This window comes from Papio anubis, chromosome 13 (assembly GCF_008728515.1).
Source record: "Papio anubis isolate 15944 chromosome 13, Panubis1.0, whole genome shotgun sequence".
NCBI classification, from domain to species: domain Eukaryota; kingdom Metazoa; phylum Chordata; class Mammalia; order Primates; family Cercopithecidae; genus Papio; species Papio anubis.
The window spans coordinates 76,256,857-76,282,128 of record NC_044988.1 but is presented as its reverse complement, the minus strand read 5'-3'; the positions used below and the strand labels follow the sequence as shown (position 1 = coordinate 76,282,128).

At 38.4% G+C, this 25,272-nt stretch overlaps 1 protein-coding gene across 1 annotated transcript in view; it reads right to left on the bottom strand.

The window, feature by feature from the left end:
- Positions 1-1,123: 1,123 nt before the first annotated feature.
- Positions 1,124-25,272, bottom strand: part of ZNF462 (zinc finger protein 462) — a 153,591-nt gene continuing 129,442 nt past the window's right edge. Inside the window, 3 exon segments of the mRNA XM_031654382.1 lie at positions 1,124-3,941; positions 5,098-5,221; positions 11,348-11,480. Coding sequence (XP_031510242.1) covers positions 3,734-3,941; positions 5,098-5,221; positions 11,348-11,480 — 465 coding nt within the window. The 3' untranslated portion in view covers positions 1,124-3,733.

Sequence of the window (25,272 nt, the reverse complement as noted above, 5' to 3'; positions counted from 1 at the left end):
AAGCTCTCAGCATTGACCTTGAGATTCATGTGTTGAGATGACAGCATCACCACATGGAGCAACCCAGACCCCCGAGTCAACAGGTCTAGGACACCTCACAGACATTCACAGGGAATATGTGTAAGAATCAAATCTCTATGGTGCTAAGCCAGAGATTTCAGGATTTGCCTCGTTGCAGCACTTACCATGACTTATATAGCAATAAATTCCATTTATTTTACATAAACAAAGTGAGAATATGGATTAGACATGAACTCAGTAAAAGCACTGTTCATAAAATATTTCATGGAGACCATGTTTATCGCAGTGAAGTCCATTAAGTCACTTTCTCTCCTTTCTGAAAACATACAGGAGAAACTTCTCAACCTGCAGTCCTTAGAAAAGGTTGAGTATCTCTTGAGTATTTGAATAGAAAACATTACTCAGAATGCGATCTTATTGATTGATAGGGATGGGGAGGAGGAAGGGTGAGAACCAAGTTTTTAGAATGAACACGGAACAAATGATCCAGTAGCCATACTTCTAACACTGTTAGAGACAGATAGCGTAACTCAGCTCTGAGTTAATAATTAATGTTGTTGATTTTAATTTACTTTTCTTCTAGGCTTCAGGACTATTAATTTTTCCATTGCTTTATAACAAGGTAGCTCAAAGAATAAGCTAATGGTGAGAATTATGACTGCAGGATGTGCAGTAAGGTAGTTTGTGGCACAGGCTTTCGTAAGCAAGTGGGGCAATACTGAAATGGATCCTGTGCAGTGGGTGTGACTTGCAGTTAGCTTAAAGTGACTGTGCTTGTGGATTCAGGGTCCCCAGATGCTGTTTAATCACTGGCACTTCCTCCTTCTGAAGTTCACACATCACTTTGATTCACATTTTTGATGGAAAATATTCCTTCCCTAAAACTCCCTCAGTTGATCAATACCTGATGCAGAAAGATTAACATTTGAAAATCCCAGCTCAACCTCAACCTCACCTCAGCTTTACCTTTGCTTTCCATACCTGTGTAGATTCAATGACTTAAAATATCTCGTGTACAGGCATTGAAAGATAGTGCTGTAATATTTCTAGATTTCATATCTGTAATCATATCTGTAAATGATTTACAACAGATGCACATAGACACATGTGAAAAAAATTCTTTATTAATTTCTCACATTTCATTACAAAATGTATGTTGCAAACAACTTGAATAACCTACTTGTGGTTTTTTTGTTTTGTTTTTTTTTGTTTGTTTGTTTTTGTTTTTAAACCCTTGGCTTCAAGGACTCAGGGTCTCCCTATCTTTTATGAAGTTTTGGGAAACACTGATTACGAGAGTCAATAGGTTATCATTTTGCTATTTATTTTCTTCTCTCAAGCTCTGAAAAAAATGTCCTCTGTATAAATTAAACAACAACAAAAAATGTTGTAAATTCTATGTCATTACAGTCAACAGAATTATAATAATGCATCCAAAATGTGCGGCCACAAAATATCAGGTATATGTTTGAAAAAGAAAAAAAAATGACATTCTAGCCTTGTTAAAAGGATAATGGTCCCATATTTTTATTAACAGGTTAGCAAAACAAAATCCAATGGATTACAATATTTACATGTTATTTGAAAAATAAAGTAGTGATAAAAGCATGTCACAATTATTTTCTTTTTTTTTTTCCTTTTTCTTTCTTTTTTTGTTTGTTTTTTGGTAACCATTACAAACACCCAATCCAGGTATGGAACTGTTTAATACATTTGAAATGAGGCCAATTAAAAACAAATATAGACACAAAATGAATCTTTGTCTGGATAGTTCACACTTTCCCCATTTTCTGGTTTCCACATGATGGCCCCCATCCCTTAAAAAATTAAATTAAAACAAACATCCTACAAATAAAAATTCTTAATGGTAAGAAAATAAAAGAAGAACATGCTTTTCAAGTAAGCACTTATTCCACAAATGCAACATCTTTCCATGGATTTTATTTGAAGCTGTGTGGGACACTGTCATCTCAGCAATTCCCCTTCCCTTTCTTCCCTCCCACCCTCCCACAACCCTTCCAAGTAAAAAAAAAACAAAACATGAAAACCAAAGGACTCACACATGCACACATGCACACACACACTCATACACGCACACACACACACGCACATCCAAGCACACACACACACGGGCTTCTAAAACCTAGGCTTCAAGAAAAGTTCTTTTCTATTTTTTGGAACGAAACCCTTTGTTCACAATCAGAACATATTATAAATGTAGGCTTAGATTTCGTCTAAGCTGCTCCCTCCTGAAAAAGCTGATATGGGGGACAGAGCAGCTGGCAGCTAGATTTAAAAAAAAAAAAAAAAAAAAAAGAAAGTAGTTCTCCAGGCTCCTTGTAGGATACACGTTATTTCTTGTCCACTCTCACCAAAGGGATGGGATTCTAGTACATCCCCTCGTCCCCTAAATAAATGAAAACTCCCCGCAAAACACAATGCCAGCAGAAACAAAACACAGATTTTAAAATCACACACAAAAGCCAGCCAATCCTAACAGAAATTATTTGTGTGAGACGGATAATGCGTGAATTTGACAGGCAACAAAAGGGTGAGGAGGACCTCCTCGTCTGGCCCACAAGCTGCATAGCTGTGCCGAAAGTTTGGTTCTTTAGTTAAATTAAAAAAAAAAAAAAAAAAAAAAAGAAAGTTAACTTCTTTGTTATTTCCATGTTTAAAATAAAAACATTCCTATTCACAAAAAACTAAATCTCCCTTGCCCCGAAATTAAAACAACAATAACAACACACACACGAAAAACAATTCATATGAAAAACTGAATTGTGCTGTGTTTGTAACACTCAAATTGATAGAAAATAAACATGTGGCAAACAAAACTCCACAATCACCTTAAAATTAGCTCACATGAATCTACCAAATTCTAAATTATAGTTGAACACTAATAAACAGCTTACCTGGAATAAAGGATGACAATTCACAAACAGTTATCTAATAATTAAAGTCTGTTTCTTTTTTTTGTTTTGTTTTTTACTAAAATAATTAAAAAAATCACAGTATTTTAAGAAATAAAACCCACATGGGGATTTTAAGCACAATTTGTGTTCCTTTCTTTAAAACTCTTTTTTTTTTCTCCATTCACCATCTTGCCCAGCAGTTCTCTCTACATTTAACCACAACGACGACAGGTAGTACTGACAAATGCAGAGAGTTCCCTTGGTTAAGTTTGAGGTACTAGGAAACAGGTGACTGTTTTATGCAAAGCAGTTTTTTTTTTTTTGTTTTCTGTTTTTTGTTTTTTTCCCAAAGCGGCTGCAGTTAGGTCTTGAAAAAGCTTAAGGTATTAAAACTAGAAAAACGCACCAAAAGTTGTGCGTCAAAAAGTTGCTCCCCAATGAGAAGTCTTCTACTGTCACGGAGCTTCTGTTTCCATATACTGTCCAAGACCACCACAGGGTGCACCGTACCCTTGGGAGGTGCTTCCATATTCCGCAACAAATGAAACTTCCATGATGAAGATCCGGAAGAAAAGATGTAGTGATGGAAAAGGAGCCACATATTCCAACCATTTAAATAACTTTAATTTACATACTCACTCACACAGGTACCAGTGCTTTGAAAATAGATTGTTCAGTCCTAAAAAGCAGCTTTGTTCTGTCTTCTCTTTTCTGTCCCTCCCTTCTCAGCCCAAGCCAGCCCTCCCACTTTTTCATCACTGTTCAAGTAAGGTTTGATTAAGGATTTCACCAAACGCTTATTCTTTTTTGGCCTCTGCATTCTCCAGGAGAGATTTGTCGGCAGTTACTACACAGATGGCTACTGTTTCATTCTTTAGGGAAAAGTCTATCCCAATGGCCTCGTCATCTTCCTTTTCCTCTATGGAGGGCATTTTAACACTGTTCTCCATGATCTCTTTTGGGTGGATTTCTTCTCTGCTCACCTGCTTGATGTCATTCAATGCCCTGAAAAAACATGTATCGAAGAGACAGATGAGTATAGTATATATATTTTTCTTATTAAACAAATAAATAATAAAAACCCTCAAGTGTCCTTATTTTCCTGATCCTATAAAAGCCTTGGGGTTTCCTTTGAACAAATGCCATGGGTGTATGACAAAATACCAAGTGATTCATCCCTGCTATGTTTTGCTTAAGTCATATATTTCTGTATCTTAAAGATCTGAACTTACAGAAGTATCCATTATTATACTATACATTGATTACACCATGTTTTGTTTCTAGGTAAGCATAATCATTTTATGTCACTTCTTCTACTGGATCATCAGTGGTAATAGCAGGAATTGTCTTATGCTCAAAGTCATCAGCCGAACCCAGAAGCTTGGAGATTTGGTTATATTTATTAAGTCTAAAAGAGTAACTCAGGTACTAAAGATTTGTTTGTCAGGTCCTGAAACAAATCATGAAAACAAACTAAAAGCAAAAACCTGAAGATGGAACCCATGTCTTGGGAAGCGTGGTTATATTCTCTGAGGTCTAGACCCTTGAGGCTTCAGGGATCAAGCTTCAGGCTTCATATCACCACACAAGCCACGTTTCCTCCTGAAAAGACCACATCCTTGGTTCTCTCTGTGTCTGGTGGACTAACGGTGCCTTGTTGAGGGGCTGATTCTATGTTCAGGGATCTCATAAGTATTTTACAAGTATGCTCTCACCTACCTGGGAGGCAGGCAGAAGCTGGCTCTGTCCCCGAGGCAGTACATGGGAATGTTCAGGGCCACTCAGGGAATGGTCAGTCACAGAGGCAGGAACAGAAGCCATATCTTTTGACCTCGATTCACATTCTATTATAGAATGTCATGCTACTGAAAACTAAAGGGACATTGGCTGGAGAAAACACTATACTTCTGCACATGGGCTTGAGTGGGACTGGTCGTTCATAAAGATGATTTTTTTCCTTATTTGACTTGTGGCTGGGTGACCATTTTAAAAAACAATAGAAAAGGAGAAACTTGGTTCCTCACCATTGCCTCTCCTCCCATGGCCCAGAAATGTGACACAGAGGGGTGTACATACTGTCAGGGGAACTAAAACGAGAGCCCCTCCCTCCCTCCCTACCTCTTGCTTTGGACAAAGGCATCCTTGAGATGGCCCGACTTACATGCCGTGTCTCAGCACATGTCTTTCCCACTCAGAGCCCTGTGAAAACGCTCGTCCACAAAATTCACATGGAAAACGCTTCTCAGTGTTAATAGCAGCTCCGTGGTCAGAAAATCTCATCAGCTCTGCAAAGAGAAAGCAGAAGTGCTACCTGTGTGCTGTGGGAATCAGCAGAATAGGTAAGTCAGCATTCATTAGGATATCTTCTCTCCTACCTTCACTGATAAAGCCATGCGGTGAAAGCAATTTCCGGCTTCCTTACTTTTTCTTAGGTTTCCCCCTTAGGGCATTTCTTGAATAGCATGCAAGAACTGTTTCTGGTTCTTGGGCCCCAACACCTCATTTCTCCTCACCTCCCCAATGCTTCTATCACATAATCTGGGTCTTTCTTGACTGAAGAGCCCCTTGCCCATTCCAAAGGAATCTGAGCATTATTTTTTCCAATTTATTCTCCCCTTTGTGTGATGATTTGTATCAGTGCCTCACAGGTTAGCATCTATTCATTTCCTTTTTGACACAGGTTTATCTTTGTTCACTGAAAAGAACATACGCTACCAAAAGCCCTGGACCAGGTTATGTGTTGTGGACCTCAGGGTTTCTACTTGTTCCAAGTAAGGCTGAAGGCTCATGACTTGTGGTCATCCATCATAGGTATTATAATCAATACCTTACAGGGCGGTTATGTGCACTGAATGAGATCTGCAAGCGAAGACTCTACCATGAACATGAATCTGGATGAGTGGGAACCAGTATGTGAACACATGTGCCCAGCTATTGAGAGGTCCTGGCTAGCTGCCCGGCACCTACCCCTCAATTGGTGGTATTTATGAATACGGGGATATGCAGACATTTCTGGACGGTCTGTTGTAAACATCAAATATTGACTTAGTTGTTTTGTTTCCTCCATGGTACTAGGCACATGGTAGAAGTCTGATAAATGTGGATTGGCTGTTTAACTGTTTTCAGGCCACGTCTCCCGGCAAACTCAAAGATAAGAGCTTATATGGCCATTGTGTTAGCCTGAGTTCCTAGCCCATATGTGTTTCATTATACCAGAGGGCCAAGTCTTCATGTAGGTAATAAACGGCAGGACCTTGCCAGTTCTGCAGCCGTGTTGCAGAGTGAGGGCATCGCATAGGGAAGTGTTGATCATCTTTACACTCTGATCACTCTGGTCCACACATACAAGACATTACAGGAAGATGCCTCCTGGTTGAAATGCCCCATCTAGTAAGATTCTCAGGACGATGTTAACAGGATGGGGGGCTCTGTGATGCCTTAATCTTCAGCACAAACAGCTATGTGACTGGGGCCAGTTTTAACAAAAGATGAAACATTTTCTCACAAATTAAGAAGATCACCACACAAGCCATTAAAAATAATTGCACAGACTATCTTCCTTGATTCTTTTCATTGGAAATGAGACAGCACCATCTGCTCTGCGCATTAATTCCTTAGCAGGGATTATCTTGGGCAAGAAATCAACAGAATGCCTTCCTGACTCCTCCCCAACTGCATAATGAGAGGGGGGTGGGGAGGATTCTGCTGGGGTTAATTTTGATTTCTTCATGCCTGGATTCTTCTCTTTCAAATCTCCCCTGAGCTTCCTAGGCAGGACCTGCAGCGTGTCCATATTCAGTCCAGCGCTTGCGTTTAGAAAGGAGGTAGGGAGTGGGATGCCTGCGAGGCTGTGACTCCCCTAAACTGAGGGTGTCTGATAAAAGTCTAAATTGCCAATAAGAGGAATAATGTTCCTGGTACACTTGCTCCGTTACCCTTAATCTGTAAACAGGAAACCAGTCATCTGTCCTTTCCAATGGCACATAATAAGTTCCATCCTCAGAGGAGGAGGCCACTGGGCACTGGCCACTCTTCCAAGAGCTCTCCACCAGCCCGAGAGCTGCGCGCAAGCCACCTCCGGCCCTCTGCTCCTAGAAGCTGGGATGCCTGGCAGAAACACCCGAGGCTATTGTGTGCATTTCTTCTTTTTGCCAAGAATATACCTAGATGGTGGAAAGTTGATTCTCGGTCTATTCAAAGGAGTTGGGACAAAGGAGGCTGCTCTTTCAAGGATCGGTGAGGGGGAAGGGAAGGTTTAGGCTTGTAATTTCCATTAACATGACTGGAAGTTACTCATGTAAATCCCCCACCCTCTGAGAGGAATACGTGCTTCTCCACCCTGAGGGCTTTTTTTTTTCCCCATGTAGTAAAGCTCATGAATGTGGATACTATACTTTTCCCAGTGAGAAGCGGAGACCCTGAAGTTCTTTCCAGCCAACCCACTCCTGTGTAATGCCACAGTGCCAAGTAAAAGGGGGCTGCCAAGTAGGGTAAAATGAGGAGGTCTGCCTCGTGTCCCACACACATCCCAACCACCATCTTCTAAATTCGAGTTTTCTTTCTCTCCTTTTCTTTTTGTATAAGGAGTCACAGGGGAGCAGAAGCCTAGAAGGTATTTTGTCTTTATAATGCTTATAACCTTTGCAATCACACATGCTCAGCTTTAGAGATTAAAAAGCCACAATAATATCCAATGAGAAATAATTTGTTTCCAGAGGAGAAAAGGCAAGGCCATAGAGCATTATGAAGAAAAAGGAGTCTTTCTGTCAAAAGTATCCTCTCCCAGAAAAGTCCAGTAATAGTGCAGGGATGTTAAGAAATCATTGTGAAGAACCTACTCATGAAATGGTTTGAAAAGAAGAAGAAAAAAAAAGCCAATGCTTCTCCGATCACAACCATTTTCCTTGTAAGAAATGGACTAATACAGCCCCTACTGATAAAAGTAATAACTTTATGAGAACAATCAACCTATATGGTAAGGATGTTTTATTTGTCCATGTCTTTTTCAGGTTAACTGTAGGCACAGGGTTTTTGAAAGGGTAGTGTATCTTGGCTGTCATTTCCTGCTGACTGTCTTGATCAGGGGTTCAAGAGCCAAACTGGAGGCCCCCCTCTGCAAACCCATAGTCTTCAGCCCTGGCATCATGGTAGGAGGGTGAGTGCAAGTCAGGAAAAGGAACAGGGAACACCTTGGAGCGAAGTAGCCCACCAATAGGCTTCCTTAATGTTTGCAGACAAAACAAGCAGAAAACACAAATAAATTCTGCAAAACGGCTCCTTAGAGCAAGGTCCCAAAGGCCACGGAATCCAGAGATTTCAGGGCCAGGTCCCCTTTAATGAAGATTACACTACTCGAGGCATTGGGAAAGTGATGTGCAGGGTAAGAAGAGGGCTTGCCTTTGGAGCTAAAAGATGTAAATTTGAATTGAATTTCATCTCCAGGGTTTATGTTTTTTTGTTGTTGTTTGTTCGTTTTGTTTTTTACTTTGAACATGCTCTTAAATTTCCTGGGTCCTAATTTTTCCATTTGTGAAATCACAAAAATAACACCTACAGTGCAGGCTTATCATTTTATTAGGTAACTGCTATATTCTAGGAACTGGGCGAAGGTCTTGTGTGTTATCTCATTTGATCTTTACAACAACCCATAGAACCACACCCTGGATAGCCAAAACAATCTTAAGCAAACAGAACAAAGTTGGAGGCACCACCTTACCTGACTTCAAAATTGACTACAAAACTATAGTAATCAAAACAGCATGGTACTGGCATAAAAACAGATACACAGACCAACAGAACAGAATAGAGAGCCCAGAAATAAATCCACACATTCATGGTCCATCAGTTTTCAACAAAGGTGCCAAGAACACATAATGGGGAAAGGGCAGTCTCTTCAATAAATGGTATTGGAACAGGTGGATATCCACATGCAGAAGAATGAAATTAGACCCTTATCTCACACCAGATACAAAAATCACCTCCAAATGAATTAAAAACTTGAATATAAGACCTAAAACTATAAAACTACTAGACAAAAACAAAGGGGAAAAGCTCCATGACATTGGTCTGGGCAATGATTTTTTGGATATGACCTCAAAAGCATGGGCAACAAAGGCAAAAACAGATAAACAGAATTACATCAAACTAAACAGCTTCTGCACAGCCAAGGAAACAATCAACATAGTAATAGACAACCTATGGAATGAGTGATAATATATGCAAACCATACATCTGATCAGAGATTAGTACCCATGCTATATTAGAAAATCAAGCAACTCAATAGAAAATAACCTGATTAAAAAATGGCAAAGGATCTGAGTAGACATTTCTCAAAAGAAGACATACAAATGGCCACCAGGCATATGAAAAAATGTTCAACATCACTAATCATCAGGGAAATGCAAATTAAACCACAATGAGCTATCACTTCACACCTGTTATTATCAAAAAGAATAAAGATAACATGCTAGAGAGAATGTGGAGATAAGGGAACTCCTGTGCACCTCAGCGTTGGTGGGACTGCAAATTAGTGCAGCCATTATGGAAACAGCATGGAGGTTCCTCAACCAATTAAAAGTAGAACTACCACATTGATCTAGCAATCCCACTTCTAGGTATATCCAAAGGAAATGAAAGCAGGATATTGAAGACACATCTGCACTCTCACGTCCACTGCAGGGTTATTCATAATAACCAAGATAAGTAATCAAGCTAGGTGTCCATCAAAAAATGAATGGATAAAGAAAATGTGGTATATACACACATGAAATACTATTCACCATTAAAAAATATGAAATCCTGTCATCTGTGACAACAGAGATAAACTTGTAGAACATTACGTTAAGTGAAACGAGCCAGGCACAGAGAGGCAGACACAAATACTGCATGATCTCACTTATATGGGGAATCTAGAAAAGTCAAACTCATATAAGCAGATAGTAGAATGGTGGTTACCAGGGGCTTGGGGATTTGGGGAGATGTTGTTCAAAGGATACAAAATTTCAGTCAGATAGGAAGAATAAGTTCAAGAGATCTATTGTACAACACAGTGACTACAGTTAATAACAACATATTGTATACCTGACAATTGCTAAGAGAGTAGATTTTAAGTGTTCTCACCATAAAAATGACAAGTATGTGAGGTAATGCATACTTCAATTAGCTTGATATAATTTTCCACAATGTGTATGTATTTTGAAACATGTTATACATCATAAATATATACAATTTTTATCAATTAAAAATAATTTCAAAATAAATTTTAAAAGTCTGAAATCTGAAGTTTTAAAGTTCAAAAAAAATCTTTACAACAATCTTAGGAGGGAGATGATATTATTCTCATTATTATGACTGTTATTATTTTACAGATGACGAATGTACAAGGAGATAAAATAATTTACCCGAAGCCATCTAGATAGTAAGTAGCAGAACTGGAAACCAAATTCGGCAGGCTAAATGCACAGTTTTCTTAGTCATGAGATTAAAGAAAAATGTTATATAAAAACCACCAGCACTGAGGCTAGCACATAATGATGCTCAGTAACGGCAACTATTCTCATCTCTGGGTCGATATCTGCAATGTTGATTTCTGATGTTTATGTTATCCACGTGCTTTTGATAAATCTGCAATAACTAAAGTAATATATCTCAACCTATATTCTTGTATATATAGTCTGGGGTTTTCCACAATATTCTATGTTGAACAATATAGAAAACCAACGCTGAATCACATAAATGTATATCCACAACTAAATATACTTTTGAAAACTTTTTCATTCTGAAATGATTATAGACTCACAGGAAGTTAGAAAAATAGTACCAAAGTCCCACAAAACCTTCCCCAGTGTATTCTGTAAATACATAGTTGAATGAGAGAGGTGGTCTCTCTTTCTCTCTCTTTACAAAGCAAGTCAGAGCACAAAGGGGGTTAAGAAAAGGGTCATGCAGACGGACATCAGGGGGTAGGGGCTCAAGTTCTTTGCACCCTCCCCTACAGTTCCAGCAGTGTGTGCCCCAGCAGCAGTAATTTTAAATAAGCATTCAACTGGAAGTTCATTCTCATTCCTCTAGAGCTCTACAGTGTCATCCATCTTGCTGTCTGCTTGTCCTTATTCTGAAGATTCCCTAGATACCAGTTTTCCTTATTAAAAACAAATCACTGCCATCTATTTTTTCAACAAACATATATCTATAATTAGGGAGAAAATGTCTGTTTTCCTTGGCGTTTCTATAGCTAGTAATAGTTTACAAAGACACAGCTCTTGATGTGTTTCCTAAGTCAGTCTGTTCTGCTACTTAACTAAGAAGGATCATTCCTTCTGTTACTCCCACAACAATCTCCTGCCTCCCTTCTGTCTCACTACGGACATGACAGATGCCATCTGGGATTGGGAGGGCAGGATGAGACTAACCTCTGTCTTCAGTCTTGCTGTTCATTTCGTCTTCCTTGTCCTCATCATCACTGCTGGAGCTCTCCATTTTCTCCTTCATCTGTTCCAGCTGATCCAAGTTAACCCGTCCAACCAGCTCAAAGTTACGGCTTACCTGAAAAAGGCCCAAACAAATGATGGAATAATAAGCTGCAGACCAAATAGGATTCTTCCTGATGGAGAGATCTTTCCGACATCATTTTACTGTGACTGTGGTTTCGCAACCAGGACCAAGCAACTCCAGGGCCTAAGAGTTCTTTGACTTTGTTTTGACTCTTTTGGAGATGGAGCTGCCCTTTGCTCCCGCATTCCATCATTTTCACCGGAACTTTTGCACACTGGCCCTTCATTACCAAACTTGTGAAGAAACATGAGCTGTAGTATGCAGGAGACCAAAAGTAAAATGAAGCCTAGAGTATAGAGTAAATATCCAAAACACACTTTTTATTTTAGTTGAATTCAAAGGTGTAACTCTCATAACAACCCATGTTTCAAATACTTCTGCAGGTGAAGAAATTCTGCAAGCATGCTGACCACTAGCAATGAGACACAATACAAGCTTCTTTGCCATCATCCCATCAACCAGGGTGTTGCGGGGTGTCCCAGCCTAGGCCAGATGACAGCCATCTGATCCTGAACTCTAGTTTAAATGGAAGATAATTATTATTATGTCAAGCATTACTACTGTTTTTGAAGCTGACCACAGCCTATATATCAAGGCTGGGATTATCTGAGGAAAACCTAGATGACTAACCCCTAAAAGCCCTTTTAAAGTGTTAACTATGGCTGGTTTTTATTTATGTAAAATGTGGTCAGAATAATATGGAAATCTAAGCTTTCTTCAAAATATCATTGGAGGGAAACAAAAATCTATACTAAGAAAAGTCTTTAATGATTTTCCATTTTGGGTTCTCAGATCAATGGCAGCACAAAATTTACCTTCATCATGAATTGATTTTCAGAACCTCTCCAGTTGCATGCACAGAATGATCAGGAATGACAAGCTGGTGCAGGGTTAAAGTCAAAAAACTGCCCTGGGCTACGTGTCTATGTAAGGTGTTATGCTCCCCTTGTTGGAGGCATGGGGAGGGTACACACAAGATGAATGAGATCTGGTTCTGGCCTCCAGAGGCTCACAGTTGAGTTGAAGAGGGAAGACAGACATCATTAATCAGATTCCAAGGCAGACTTCCCTAGCTGCCACAGTAGAGACAGAGTGTGATGAAGGCACAGGAGAGGAAAGAGATAATTTACAAGACAATTCCAAAATAGTCTCCGGGACCAGACTGGAACAAAGATTTGCTGAACGCCACCGATTCCATGTGCCGGGCAGATGGGAACATCATCATCGACTGTGACAAATGTAAAGAGCCTCAGAGTACTAGGCCTTAGATACTGAGGCTGAATACTGTCCCAATAACATCCTGTAAGAGATAGGTAGCCGCTTGGTATGGCTCCTGTAATCACAGCACTTTGGGAGGCAGGCGGATCTAAGGTCAGGAGATGAGACCCACGGTGAAACCCGTCTCACTAAAAATACAAAAAAAGTGAAAGCCCAGGTGTGGTGGCGGGTGCCTGGCAATCCCAGCTACTCAGGAGGCTGAGGCAGGAGAATGGCGTGAACCTGGGAGGAGCTTACCAGTGAGCTGAGATCAGCGCCTGCACTCTAGTCACAGGGAGACAGAGCAAGGCTCAGTCTCAAAAAAAAAAAAAAAAAAAAAAAAAAAGAGAGAAAGAGATGGTAGCATTCAGAAGGGGGAGAACTCAGGGAAAAACCTCTTTTAAAACAGGAGAAACAATACACTGATCTATCTGTAACAATGAAATCCATGAAATTAGTTAACTTTGAAAACAACTCAACATGGGGGTGGACAAGACGCAGACAACAATCCCAAAGCTAAACAAGCAGGGAAGGCAACTTCTTGTTTTTCTCAACTAAACAAGTTCTAAAAATTAAGGCACTAAGGCAAGAGGAAGAGAAAGAGGTCAATTCCGAATCCTGATTTCTCTTTCTTCCCCTCTAAGTCCACAGTAACGGTTTCCAAAGGAGTTTTGCTTGTAGCACCTTATTAACTAGGGCTTTAACATTTTCATTGATTTCCTTTTATGACATAAAAGTAAAAAGGGATAGCACAAGAACATGTGCTTTGAATTCAGACAGACCTGAGTTCAAGTTTAGGATTTGCCATTAACCACTAGATTCTGGATAAATCACTCAGTATATGTACTTGATATATTTATTTGTAAAAGGAGGTCAGCATAGTGCCTGAAACACAACAGACCTCCAACATGTAATTTCCTTTCCCTTTTCTGGGAATGTGAGCCTTTTCTAGTTTTGGCTCTTGGGAATGCTCACAACAAGCATTGTAAATGCATATTTACGAAGTTATGTTTAGCCACAAAGTCTACATTTTAGCCAAACAGCATTTATGATAAATATTTGAATAAAAAGTTTTCTGGCTTGCTGGTTTTTCAGGAAAAGTGGGCAAGGTTCCAATTTGCCTAATTTTTAAATACATTTGAAGAAAAGTATTTTTAAGTGACTAGTACATAAAAGGCAGCCTTTCCTGAGCCACTTTCTCCTGCACTTCTCACCATTAGTAATCAGGGAAACTATAAATACGTGTAAAGGACATAAGGGGTGGGCTGTCACCAGGAAACAAAAATAATGAAACCAAGGAGACCAAAGAAGAATCCTCAAACATCTGCTTTAATCCAGTTGTATTCATTCATTCATTCATTCATTCATTCATTCATTGATCAAGGATTCCTGGAGGGCTGGCTTGCTATGTGCCAGCCTCTGGGGTCCAGGCTGGAACCCCTGCTTCCTTTGGAACTCTTGGTGACAGAAGGAGATCTGTCACCAAACCAAATGTTATTTTTTTCCCCCCTCATTCTGGGTTTTTTTGAAGACTGTATTTGTCCATTTTCCCAGCACCATCATCCCTTCACTGGAAAACTGTTAACATTTTAAATTCTGCATGATTTTAAAATAGTACATGACATTTTCACAGTATGATGTTCATCCCAGGCTAACCCAGGATTTATTTGGTCCTGAAGATTTCTAAAATCTTTGCTAGGCAATTAAAAGATTTAAAAATGAGAACCAAAATTTTTGCTATGTAATTAGAATATTTTAAAATAAAAACTCTTTATTGTTTTGGGTTATGACGGTATTTGAAATCCCCAAGCCATCCATCTAAATATTAATCCTAACACAAAAGGAAGACTCTTTTCTGCATTCCTGAGCCCATTATCATTGTTTACCTGGATTACTGCAAGCCCCTTCCCCTCCCGTGTTCGTCTCCCAGCACCTACTCTTGTCCCTTCTTGTACCTGATTCTTTAGTGTGGTCAAAGCAATTTTTAAAAAAATTTAAATCTCTTCATGTCAGTCTCTGCTTGCCCTGAGGATGAAATACAAATTTCTTACTGTCATTTACATGGCGGGCTCTCATGTTATTCTGGCCCATCTTCTCCAGGCTCCCCCTTGCTCCCACCACCCTGAACTTATGGAGGTCCTGGAATATGTCATGCCCTTGAGGAGTCTGTGCCTCCACCATCTCACCTGTCTGAAACTTGCTCATGCCTGCCGGCTTCACGTGTTGAGTCCTTAATCTCCTAGCCCCGCTTCTGTCACTTCTTCTGGGAGACCTTCTCTAAACTCCTCCTGTGTTCAATATCCTTGCTCCATGTGTTCATAGCACTCTGCACCCTCACTTCAAGAGCATACCCCATTCAGTAATGAATTGTTTATGGCCTGCCCCTCCCCAGTCCAAATACAAACTATGAGAACAGACTTGCTGTGAGTCTTACTTACAGCTGAATTCCCACTGGCCAGTACAGTGTCTAGATTAAGAGAGGGTGTTATTCTCGCCTCCTGGCTACTGGATATCTTCATTTTCATTTCAAATCGTTTCTTTTATATAAATATTCACAAAAAATTTATGAAAATACAGAAAAACTCATTTAAAGTTCAACTCCCTATACATAATAACTGTTAATGAATTATTGTATTTCTGTATTCCTGTTCTCTATCCGTAGCTTATTTACATTACTGTTATCATTTAAAACAAACGAGTGTATATCCAGCTTTTTCATGCCTGGCATAGTGTACACATCATTCTCTGAATAAATATAATTTTAATCACTACACAGCATTTCATCAAGTGGATATATGACAGTTTACTTGACTATGCATTCCCGCATGAATTTACAGTGGATCATTTCTGGCTTTTCATTATTAAAAATGTTTGTTACAAAAAACAATGAACCTTATTGCATTTAAGCCTTTCTTTCATGGTTAGTTTTAATTTTATAGGCTAAATTTCCAGATGTGAAATTACAGGGTCAAAGTCAAAGGGTATAGACTTTATAAAAGTTCCCATGTATTTTGAACTGATTACACCACTTTCTGGGCCCGGAGATTGGTGTGTATTTGAATAACTCCTTGATGATGCAGATGACATATTGAGAGAAACACACTTTTCCCCTCTAAAGATGAGAAGCAGTTTATTACCATTTCCCCAAAGGCCCACAACAAAGGGAGAAAGAGCAAGCTTAAGAGTTTGAGATTTAGAACCCGGCTCCTTGTAGGCTCCTTCTGCAGGTGAAAGAGGCCGCATGTTCTTGAAGGGTGGATTGTTCAGACACATAATAATTCAGACTAGAAACCCATATGCAGATCTTTATTCCTGTGAAAGCTATTTGTGAATGCCCACTCACTCAAGGTGCCCTGTGAAGGCCACTAACCCAGAGTTTGGTGAAGTCATCCATCTAATGAGAATGTGAGATGAGGGCTGGGTGTGGTGGCTCACACCCGTAATCCCAGCACTTTGGGAGGCTGAGGTGAATGGATCACTTGAGGTCAGGAGTTTGAGACCAGCCTGGCCAACATGGTGAAACCCCGTCTCTACTAAAAATACAAAAATTAGCCAGGCGTGGTGGCAGGTGCCTGTAATCCCAGCTACTTGGGAGGCTGAGGCAGGAGAATTGCTTGAACCTGGGAAGTGGAGGTTGCCAAGAGTGAAGATCATGCACTCCAGCCTGGGTGATAGAGGAAGACTCCGTCTCAAAAAAATAATGATAATAAAATAAATAAATAAAAATAAAAGTGAGATGAGGTGTCAAATGTTTTTTCCGTTAACACTGAAGTGAGGACACTGCAAAACCACTTCCACATTCAAACTTAAAGTTCAAGCTTTGTCTATTTGTTGACTTTTAACTATTCAGCAAAATGGTTTAGATCTGGTCTTAGCATGTATTTCCATACTTCTGGCATATTCTAAGGTGATAATAATTATATGTGACTTACAAATATTATCAAGTTGACTATGCATTTTCATATTGTACTAGGGTAGCAAATCCAGTCTGATAGAAGACTGATATAAATGTGCTTGCTAATGACAGAATGGAACTGGAACCCTTATCTTCAGATTACATTGCAGGCATCAAATAGGAGAGATTGTGATTGAGAAAGTCCACTTAATGTTTCCAGAGTTTTCAACTGTAAGGCTGCCCCTCTTACTTAACATTTGTACCTTCAAACAGAGGCACCCAGCCAGGATGCTCATATTACCTAATACTGCATGTGGATGTTAAAAAGAATGCACAGTGCTGCGAAGATTTTGAATGACTTGTAACACAGGCTGGTACACTTTTTGTGTAAAGGGCCAGATAAGTAAATATTTTAGGCTTTCTGGACCCTATAGTCTTTGTTACAACTATTCAACTGCTGTTGTAGCTCAGAAGCAACCATAAACAGTAAGTCAATGGATGAGCATGGCTGTCTTCCAATAAAGCTTTGTTTAGGGAAAATGAAATCTGAATTTCCTATTTCACATTACAGTTTTTTTGATACTTTTTCAATCATTAAAACATATCAAGACCATCCTTAGAGAGTGGACCATATGAAAAAGGAGGTGGGCCAGATTCGGTCCTTGCACCATAGTTTCCCAACCCCTGACTTACTAAGTGGTCTACTCAACACACAGGTCTTCTTTGCCTGTCCTCAAAAATCAGAATGGGAATGAGGGAAAGAAAACAGTGGGAGAAAGATTCAGCAAAGTATTGTCTCTATGATTTCTTACAGCAAGATGGTCAAAAGTGCAGGTAAAAAAATCTTGCTTTCTCAGATAAGAATACCTCAATTAGAGTTCTTGTAAAAGCTTCAAGGAAGGATATTCAAAGTTTGTCCATACTGTCCCAAATGGTTGTGTGTCTTTGTTTCCCATGGCTGAATAATATGCTATCGTGTATTTATGTACCACTTTTTAAAGAATGCATCCATCAATGGATCGTTAGGCTGCCTCCATGTCTTGGCTATTCTATTGTGAATGCTGTTGCAGGGAACATGGAAGTGCAGTAGCTATTTGAGACACTGATTTTGTTTCCTTTAGTTAAATATCCAGAAGTGAGATCACTGTATCATATGGTACTTCTATCTTTACTTTTCTGAGGAGCTTTCATGCTGTTTTCTCTAATGGCTCTCCCAATTTACCTCCCTATCAACAGTGCACAAGGGTTCCCCTTTTCTTCACATATATCAAACCATCACATTGTACACCTTACATCTATACAATTTCATTTATCAATTATACCTCAATAAAGCTGGGCGGGGGGGGGGGCGGGTGGAGAAAGAAAAGATATTCAGCCAAACAAACCAGTCAGGCAGTATTAAAGTTCTATGGAACCTGAGCCATGAAACTGTATTTGTTGTGCACTGTGCTCCTCTCCAATTTTAAAACTACCTCTTATCAAGCAAGTAACATGCTGAATTGTGCTTCTCTGTTTAAACTTGTCTCACCTAGTTGCTTATAAACTCTTCCAGGGTAGCAACCATTTGTTATTTAGCTTTATAGGCTCAGTGCAGAGTCATCCACTTGACACACAATAAATGCTATCTGAATTTACCAGTAACATGAAAACCCATGAAAGATCATAAAGTATAAACACTTCATAATATTGCCATAAGATCAACCTACAGAATGGGAGAAAATTTTTACAATCTACCCACCTGACAAAGGGCTAATATCCAGAATCTACAAAGAACTTAAATTTACAAGAAAAAATCAAACAACTCCATCAAAAAGTGGGCAAAGGATATGAACAGACACTTCTCAAAAGAAGACATTTATGCAGCCAACAGACACATGAAAAAATGCTCATCATCACTGGCCATCAGAGAAATGCAAATCAGAACCACAATGAGATACCATCTCACACCAGTTAGAATGGTGATCATTAAAAAGCCAGGAAACAACAGGTGCTGGAGAGGATGTGGAGAAATAGGAACACTTTTACACCGTTGGTGGGACTGTAAACTAGTTCAACCATTATAGAAGATAGTGTGGTGATTCCTCAAGGATCTAGAACTAGAAATACCATTTGACCCAGCCATCCCATTACTGGGTATATACCCGAAGGATTATAAATCATGCTGCTATAAAGACACACGCACATGTATGTTTATTGTGGCACTATTCACAGTAACAAAGACTTGGAACCAACCCAAATGTCTATCAATGATAGACTGGATTAAGAAAATGTGGCACATATATACCATGGAATACTATGCAGTCATAAAAAAGGATGAGTTCATGTCCTTGGTAGGGACATGGATGAAGCTGGAAACCATTCTGAGCAAACTACTGCAAGGACAGAAAACCAAACACCGCATGTTCTCACTCATAGGTGGGAATTGAACAATGAGAACATTTGGACACAGGATGGAGAACAGCACACACCAGAGTCTGTTGTGGGGTTGGGGGGAGCGGGGAGGGATAGCATTAGGAGATATACCTAATGTAAATGACAAGTTAATGGGTGCAGCACACCAACATGGCACATTTATACATATGTAACAAACCTGCATGTTGTGCACATGTACCCTAGAACTTAAAGTATAATAATAAAATAAAATATTGCCATAAGATTTGCATCCCATGAAATAAAGTTGCTTGTTAATGAGAAAATGAGTGGACACTTTCTAAATGATTTTGTTTCAATACTTACCAAAGATCGATTATGTGCTAAAAATACCCCTGTAGTTTTCACATGTATCACTTATCCCTCATGACCATTGTGTAGTAAATGTGTTGCCTTCTATATTTGTAGGTGAAGAGCACAAAACAGGAAAGTGATAAAGCCAGGATTAGTTAGGACTCAGATCTCCAGATGACACAGTTCAAGCTTTTCCCATTATAATGCAAATCATCTGCCGAAATGCAAAATTACTCACAAAGTATGTCAAAACTACCATGGCTATACTGGCTGAACACAGGAAGGAGAAAGAAAAAGTATTAACAATAACGTGATATTGCAAAATGTGATGGGATAGAACAGTAGCATCCTTTCAGAATTTCTTTCAAAATAAAAGCCTACGAATATTAAAAACAAAGGCTGATAGAGTACCCAGAAGGATATAGAGCACAGAAGTCAAGGAAGATATCTACTTTCTTTTGCAATCACTGTGTCACAATCAGAAAATATATTACCATCATACCTAACTTAGCAAAAGTCCAGACAAAACCACTTATTTGGAGAAACTCAGCATAAATTCAGACACAAGTACTCAAGGAAGCTAGGTGAAAGACATCACTAAGAAAGGCTCAGAGCTTTGTGGCTGGCCAGTTGAGCAGCTGTCAATCTCCTGGACCCAAAATGCAGAGGGAAAAGATGCTAATGGATGCTGCCACATTTTGCTTATTTGAACAGGATACTTAACATTTATTTAACAAACAACTCCTGAGGCTTTACTGTATGCTGGGCACTAGGTTAGATTTTGAAAGAAAGGTGAGATAAATAAATCTGCCTTAAGAAAGGAGAAGAAAAGTTCTATGGAAGCTTAGAAGCTGGGACGAAGACTTTTGACTGGGGAGTTTAGTGGATGGTTTCAAAGGTAAGGTAAAGAACATCTTCAAACGCCTATTTGAGAAATACTGTTTAAGGTTTTGCTGGACACACCCCTCTGAAAAATGATCACACCTCTTGCTCATCTAATTCTGGTTTCTCTGTCTTCTACAACACACGGAAGAGACAGAGCCACGGTTAACAAATAAAGAAACAGAACTACATGAGGGAAAGCAGAAATGAAATGGCATAGTCTTCTAGAGAAGGCTTCAGCTTGCAGAAATCATTGTAGTTGATAAAGCTAAAGCTGCTAGCATTTAGTTCAGAAATAAAAAGCAATCAAAAAAAATGTGGCCAAAGGTGTGTTTTATAATTTGGGAAAAATTCGTCTTATGATTTATTTGGGAAGAATCTTTGGAGAAAGATTCTTCATTTATTTCTCATTTCCTTTTCTGGAAACAAATGTCCTATGTGACTTTTTTGGCCACTGTGGATTTCACTAGTCCAAAAAACTGAGCAATTTTATTAGAATAACTAAAATGTTGATGATTCCTTCTGAGCTTAATGTTTTGCTGTTTCCCTCAAACTGGCAAAAAGTAAGATATGAGTTTCTTAAAGAGTTCAACTGCCTGAGGCTCCATTTATATAAAAAATTAAAAACATTTCAAAGTAAATTCAATTAGTGAATGTGTATTGCCTGAATAGACTATCCTTCTAAATTTAATATACTGAACATGACAATTTTATGAGCAGAACAAGTTAGAGATAATATATTTTATGTTCCTTAAACTAGCAAAGAGACTTCAGAATCATAAAGAACACTAACAAGGTATTGCATATAAACTTTCTTTAAAAAAAAGTATGTGTATTTTTTAAATGTGAGAAATGCAAGGTTTGTTTTTCTTCATGACTTTAAGGTTCCTAAAGATGTTGTCTTAGGCTGGGCACAGTGGCTCACACCTGCAATTCCTGCACTTTGGGAGGTCAAGGTGGGAGGACTGCTTGAGCCTGGGAGTTTGAAGCTGCAGTGAGCTATGATTGCGCCATTGCACCTCAGCCTGGGCAACAGAGCAAGACCCTGACTCAAAAAAGATAAAACGTCTTCATCTTTCAACAGTATTGCTAATAAAGGGCATTACTGATAAATAATTCACTATATGTGTTGGAGGGGAGAATGTTGGGGGACAGAGAATGCAGGGAGTGAAGGAAGGGAGAGGGAAGTAAAGGGGAGAGGGGTGGAGGGAGAGCCTACACTAGCCAACCTTCTAGAGGACCCACTGAGATTAAAAACAGACAGGGAGTCAAAGGATAAAAAAATAAAATTTCAAATAACCTGCACTGTTTACTTTAGATCCTAAGAGATTACAAGTGATGCCTTGCTCACTAGTAACAAAGATAAAGATCCAGGAGGAAAGATTGTGTTTATCACCTATAAAATGAGAGTTCTGATGGTTATCCCTTTTGTACTCTGGCTTCTGAGGATAAACATGCAGCCTAAATCGAGTGCACTGGAGATTTTGTTTCTTAGAAGGAATGGTATATTTGACTTTAAGGACCTTTCTTGCTGGTACCAGGATTCTGTCCAGTGTGTGAATGATAATAGTCTGACATCTTTATAGATGTTCCTGAGGTTTACAACCTTTGCAGGCAGAATTCAGAAGTCTAGTTTTGAATGTTCAGTTCTTTTTAATGAAATCCTTTAACTGAAAGTACATTCTACGTGTCTTATAGTTTATTCCATAGATTCTCCCTACCACACAAATCACCTAATGCTATTTGTAGAAGAATATAATGAGCACTGCACTGTTTTACTGGGAAAAAAAGTGAATCCCTATTTGGAACCAATTGCTAAGTCTATTCCACATTAATCCGGATCCTGAGTATCTTGTTGACATAGCTGTTCTCAGGATGAACATCATAAAAAGACTACAGGAAATTAGCATTTATTGAGGACCTACTGTGTGTTGGGTTATGGGAAACTTGCATCCGTTTTAGATATTGAGGTATAATTTACCTACCATAAAATGTATCTATTATAAGTAAACAATGATTTTTAGTAAATTTATATATTTGTGCAACCCTCACCACAATCCAGTTTAAGAACACGCTCATCACTCTGAGAAGCTCCTTCATATCCTTTGTAATCAATCCCTGCTCCCATCTTCCAGGCCCAAGTAACTTCTTAGCTGCTTCCTGTCTCTATCATGTTGCCTTTTCTAGAAATTTCATAAAAAAAGAATTATAAAATACGTAGTCTTTTGTGTCTAGCTTCTATCCACATAACATTTTTTGGATTCCTCAATGCTGTTAAATGTATCAGTAGCTCATTCTTTTTCATTGCTGAGTAGTACTCCATTGCATGGATACGCCACATTTTATCTATTTATCCACTTTATGTGAAGGTAGGATTGATAGGTCAGACGGCAAGTGTATGTTTATAAACAAATGCCAAACTGCTCCAAAGTGGCTATGCTATTTTACATTCTAATCAGCAATGTATGAGATTCCAGTTTGTCCACATCCTTGCCAACACTTTTGATACTATCAGCCTTCTTAATTTTAGCCATGCTAGCTAGTGGTTGGGGAGTAGAATCTTATTATTGTTTTAATTTATATTTTCCAAGTGGTGAATCAAGTTGAACATCTTTTCATGTGCTTATTTTCCATTTGTATATCTACCTTCTTTGGTAAGGTGTCTATTCAAATCTTGTGCTCATTTTTAACTGAGTGGCTTATCTTCTTATGGTTGAGTTGTAAGATTTCTTTAAATATTTTGGTTAGAACCCTTCGTTAGGTAATTACTTTGCAAATATTTGCTTCTAGTCTGTTGCCTGCCTTTTCATTTTCTTAATGGTGTCTTCTTTTTTTCTTTCAGTTGTCCGTAACTTTTGCATCATACATAAATTTTTTTTCCCTAACCCAAGATGATATAATCTATTATTCTTCTGAAAGGTTTATAGTTTTAGTCATACATTTAAGCTTATGGTTCATTTTGATTATTATTATTTTTTTTTGAGTAGAGAGTGCTGTAAAGGTCAAGGGACATAATTTGCATACACAAATCCAATTGTTTCAGCACCATTAAAAAATAAACAATCCTTTCCCTATTACCTTAACACCTTTTATGAAAATCAACTGATCACATATGTGAGGGTTTATTTCTTAACTTTTGCTTCTGCACTACTGATCTATGCATCTATCTTATGTCAATTTATAGTGAGTTTTGAAATCAAGATGAGTGAATCCTCTGATTTTGTCGTTTCTCCACACTAGGCTATTCTAGGTCATTTGCATTTCCATATAAATTTTAGGGCCAGTTTGTCACTTTCACCCCCAAAAAGCCTACTGGGATTTTGATAGAGATTATGTTGAATCTGTGTATCAGTACGAAAAGAATTACCAATATTGAGTCTCCCAATTAATAAACATGGTATATATTGCATTAATTTAGTTTTATAAATTCCTCTCAGCAGCACTATAGTTTTCAGTGTATAGTTCTCATGTTAAATGTATTCTTAAGACTTTTGTTCTTTTTGATGTTAGTGTACATGAAACTGATCTTCTTAAAATTTCATTTTCAGGTTGTCCCTTACTAGTATACAGAAACATAATTGATTTTTGTATATTAATTTTATATCTTGCAACCTTGCTAAGCTCATTCACGTTCTAGTAGCTTTTTTTTTTCTTGTAGATTCTGCGGATTTTCTATCTATAAAAATCACATTGTCTATAAATAAAAAGTTGTGTTTCTTCCTTTCCAATTCTCATGCCTTTAATTTCTTGTTTTAGCCTTATGGTCCTTGACTTTTATATTTGAATTGTCAGCATAATTATGTTTAGTACATTGTACACTGACACCCCATTTCTCTCTCATGAACCCTGAAATCAGGTGTTTGTATATCTTTCCCCCTAACAAATGACCATTTTTAGCCAGCATGTAATTCCACTGGCTGTCAGCCAAAAATTCAGTTTCAATAGCACTGCCATCTTTATATAGAAAATAGTGCTTGGAGAATTATTCAAAAATTCAAATTGCATTTTGTACTCATCATGTAGGGAAAAAAGATTAGAAAATGAGAAAAAAAAGTATTGCTATCTCAGTAATGAGTCTCATAAACCTAACAATTGAGACAAACATGAGAATCATTAGGCATGCTGAAAGTCGCAATTCTTTAGCCTCAATTAGGTGCTCATTGGACTTAATAAGCTGGTCAACCATGAGGAAGAGAAAAAAATTAAAGAACATAATATGACATAGTGAAAATATTACATTAAAGACTGTGTCTAAGAAATGAGACAGACAGCAACACAATAATAGTGGGAGACTTCAAAACTCCACTGACAGCACTAGACAGGTCATCAAGACAGAAAGTCAACAAAAAAACAATGGATTTAAACTATACCTTGGAAAAAATGAACTTAACAGATATACACAGAACATTCCATCCAACAACCACAGAATACACTTCTATTCAACAGTGCAGGGAACTTTCTCCAAGGTAGACTATGACGGGCCATAGAACGAGCCTCAATAAATTAAGAAAATTGAAATTGTATCAAGCAGTCTCTCAGACCAGAGTGGAATAAAACCAGAAATGAACTCCAAAAAGGAACCTTCAAAACTATGCAAATACACAGAAATTAAATAACCTGCTCCTGAATGAGCACTGGGTCAAAAATGAAATCAAAATGAAAATTAAAAAATTCTTCAAACTAAACAACAATAATGGTATAACCTATCAAAACCTCTATGATACAGCACAGGCAGTGTTAAGAAGAAAGTTCATAGCCCTAAACACCTACATCAAAAAGACTGAAAGAGCACAAACTGACATTCTAAGGTCACACCTCAGGAACTAAAGAAATAAGAACAAACCAAACCCGAACCCAGCAGAAGAAAGGAAATTACCAAGATTAGAGCAGAACTAAATGAAACTGAAACAAGCAAACAAAAAACAATACAAAAGACAAATGAAACAAAAGCTGGTTCTTTGAAAAGGTAAATAAAATTGATAGACCATTAGCAAGATTAACCAAGAAAAGAAGAGAGAAAATCCA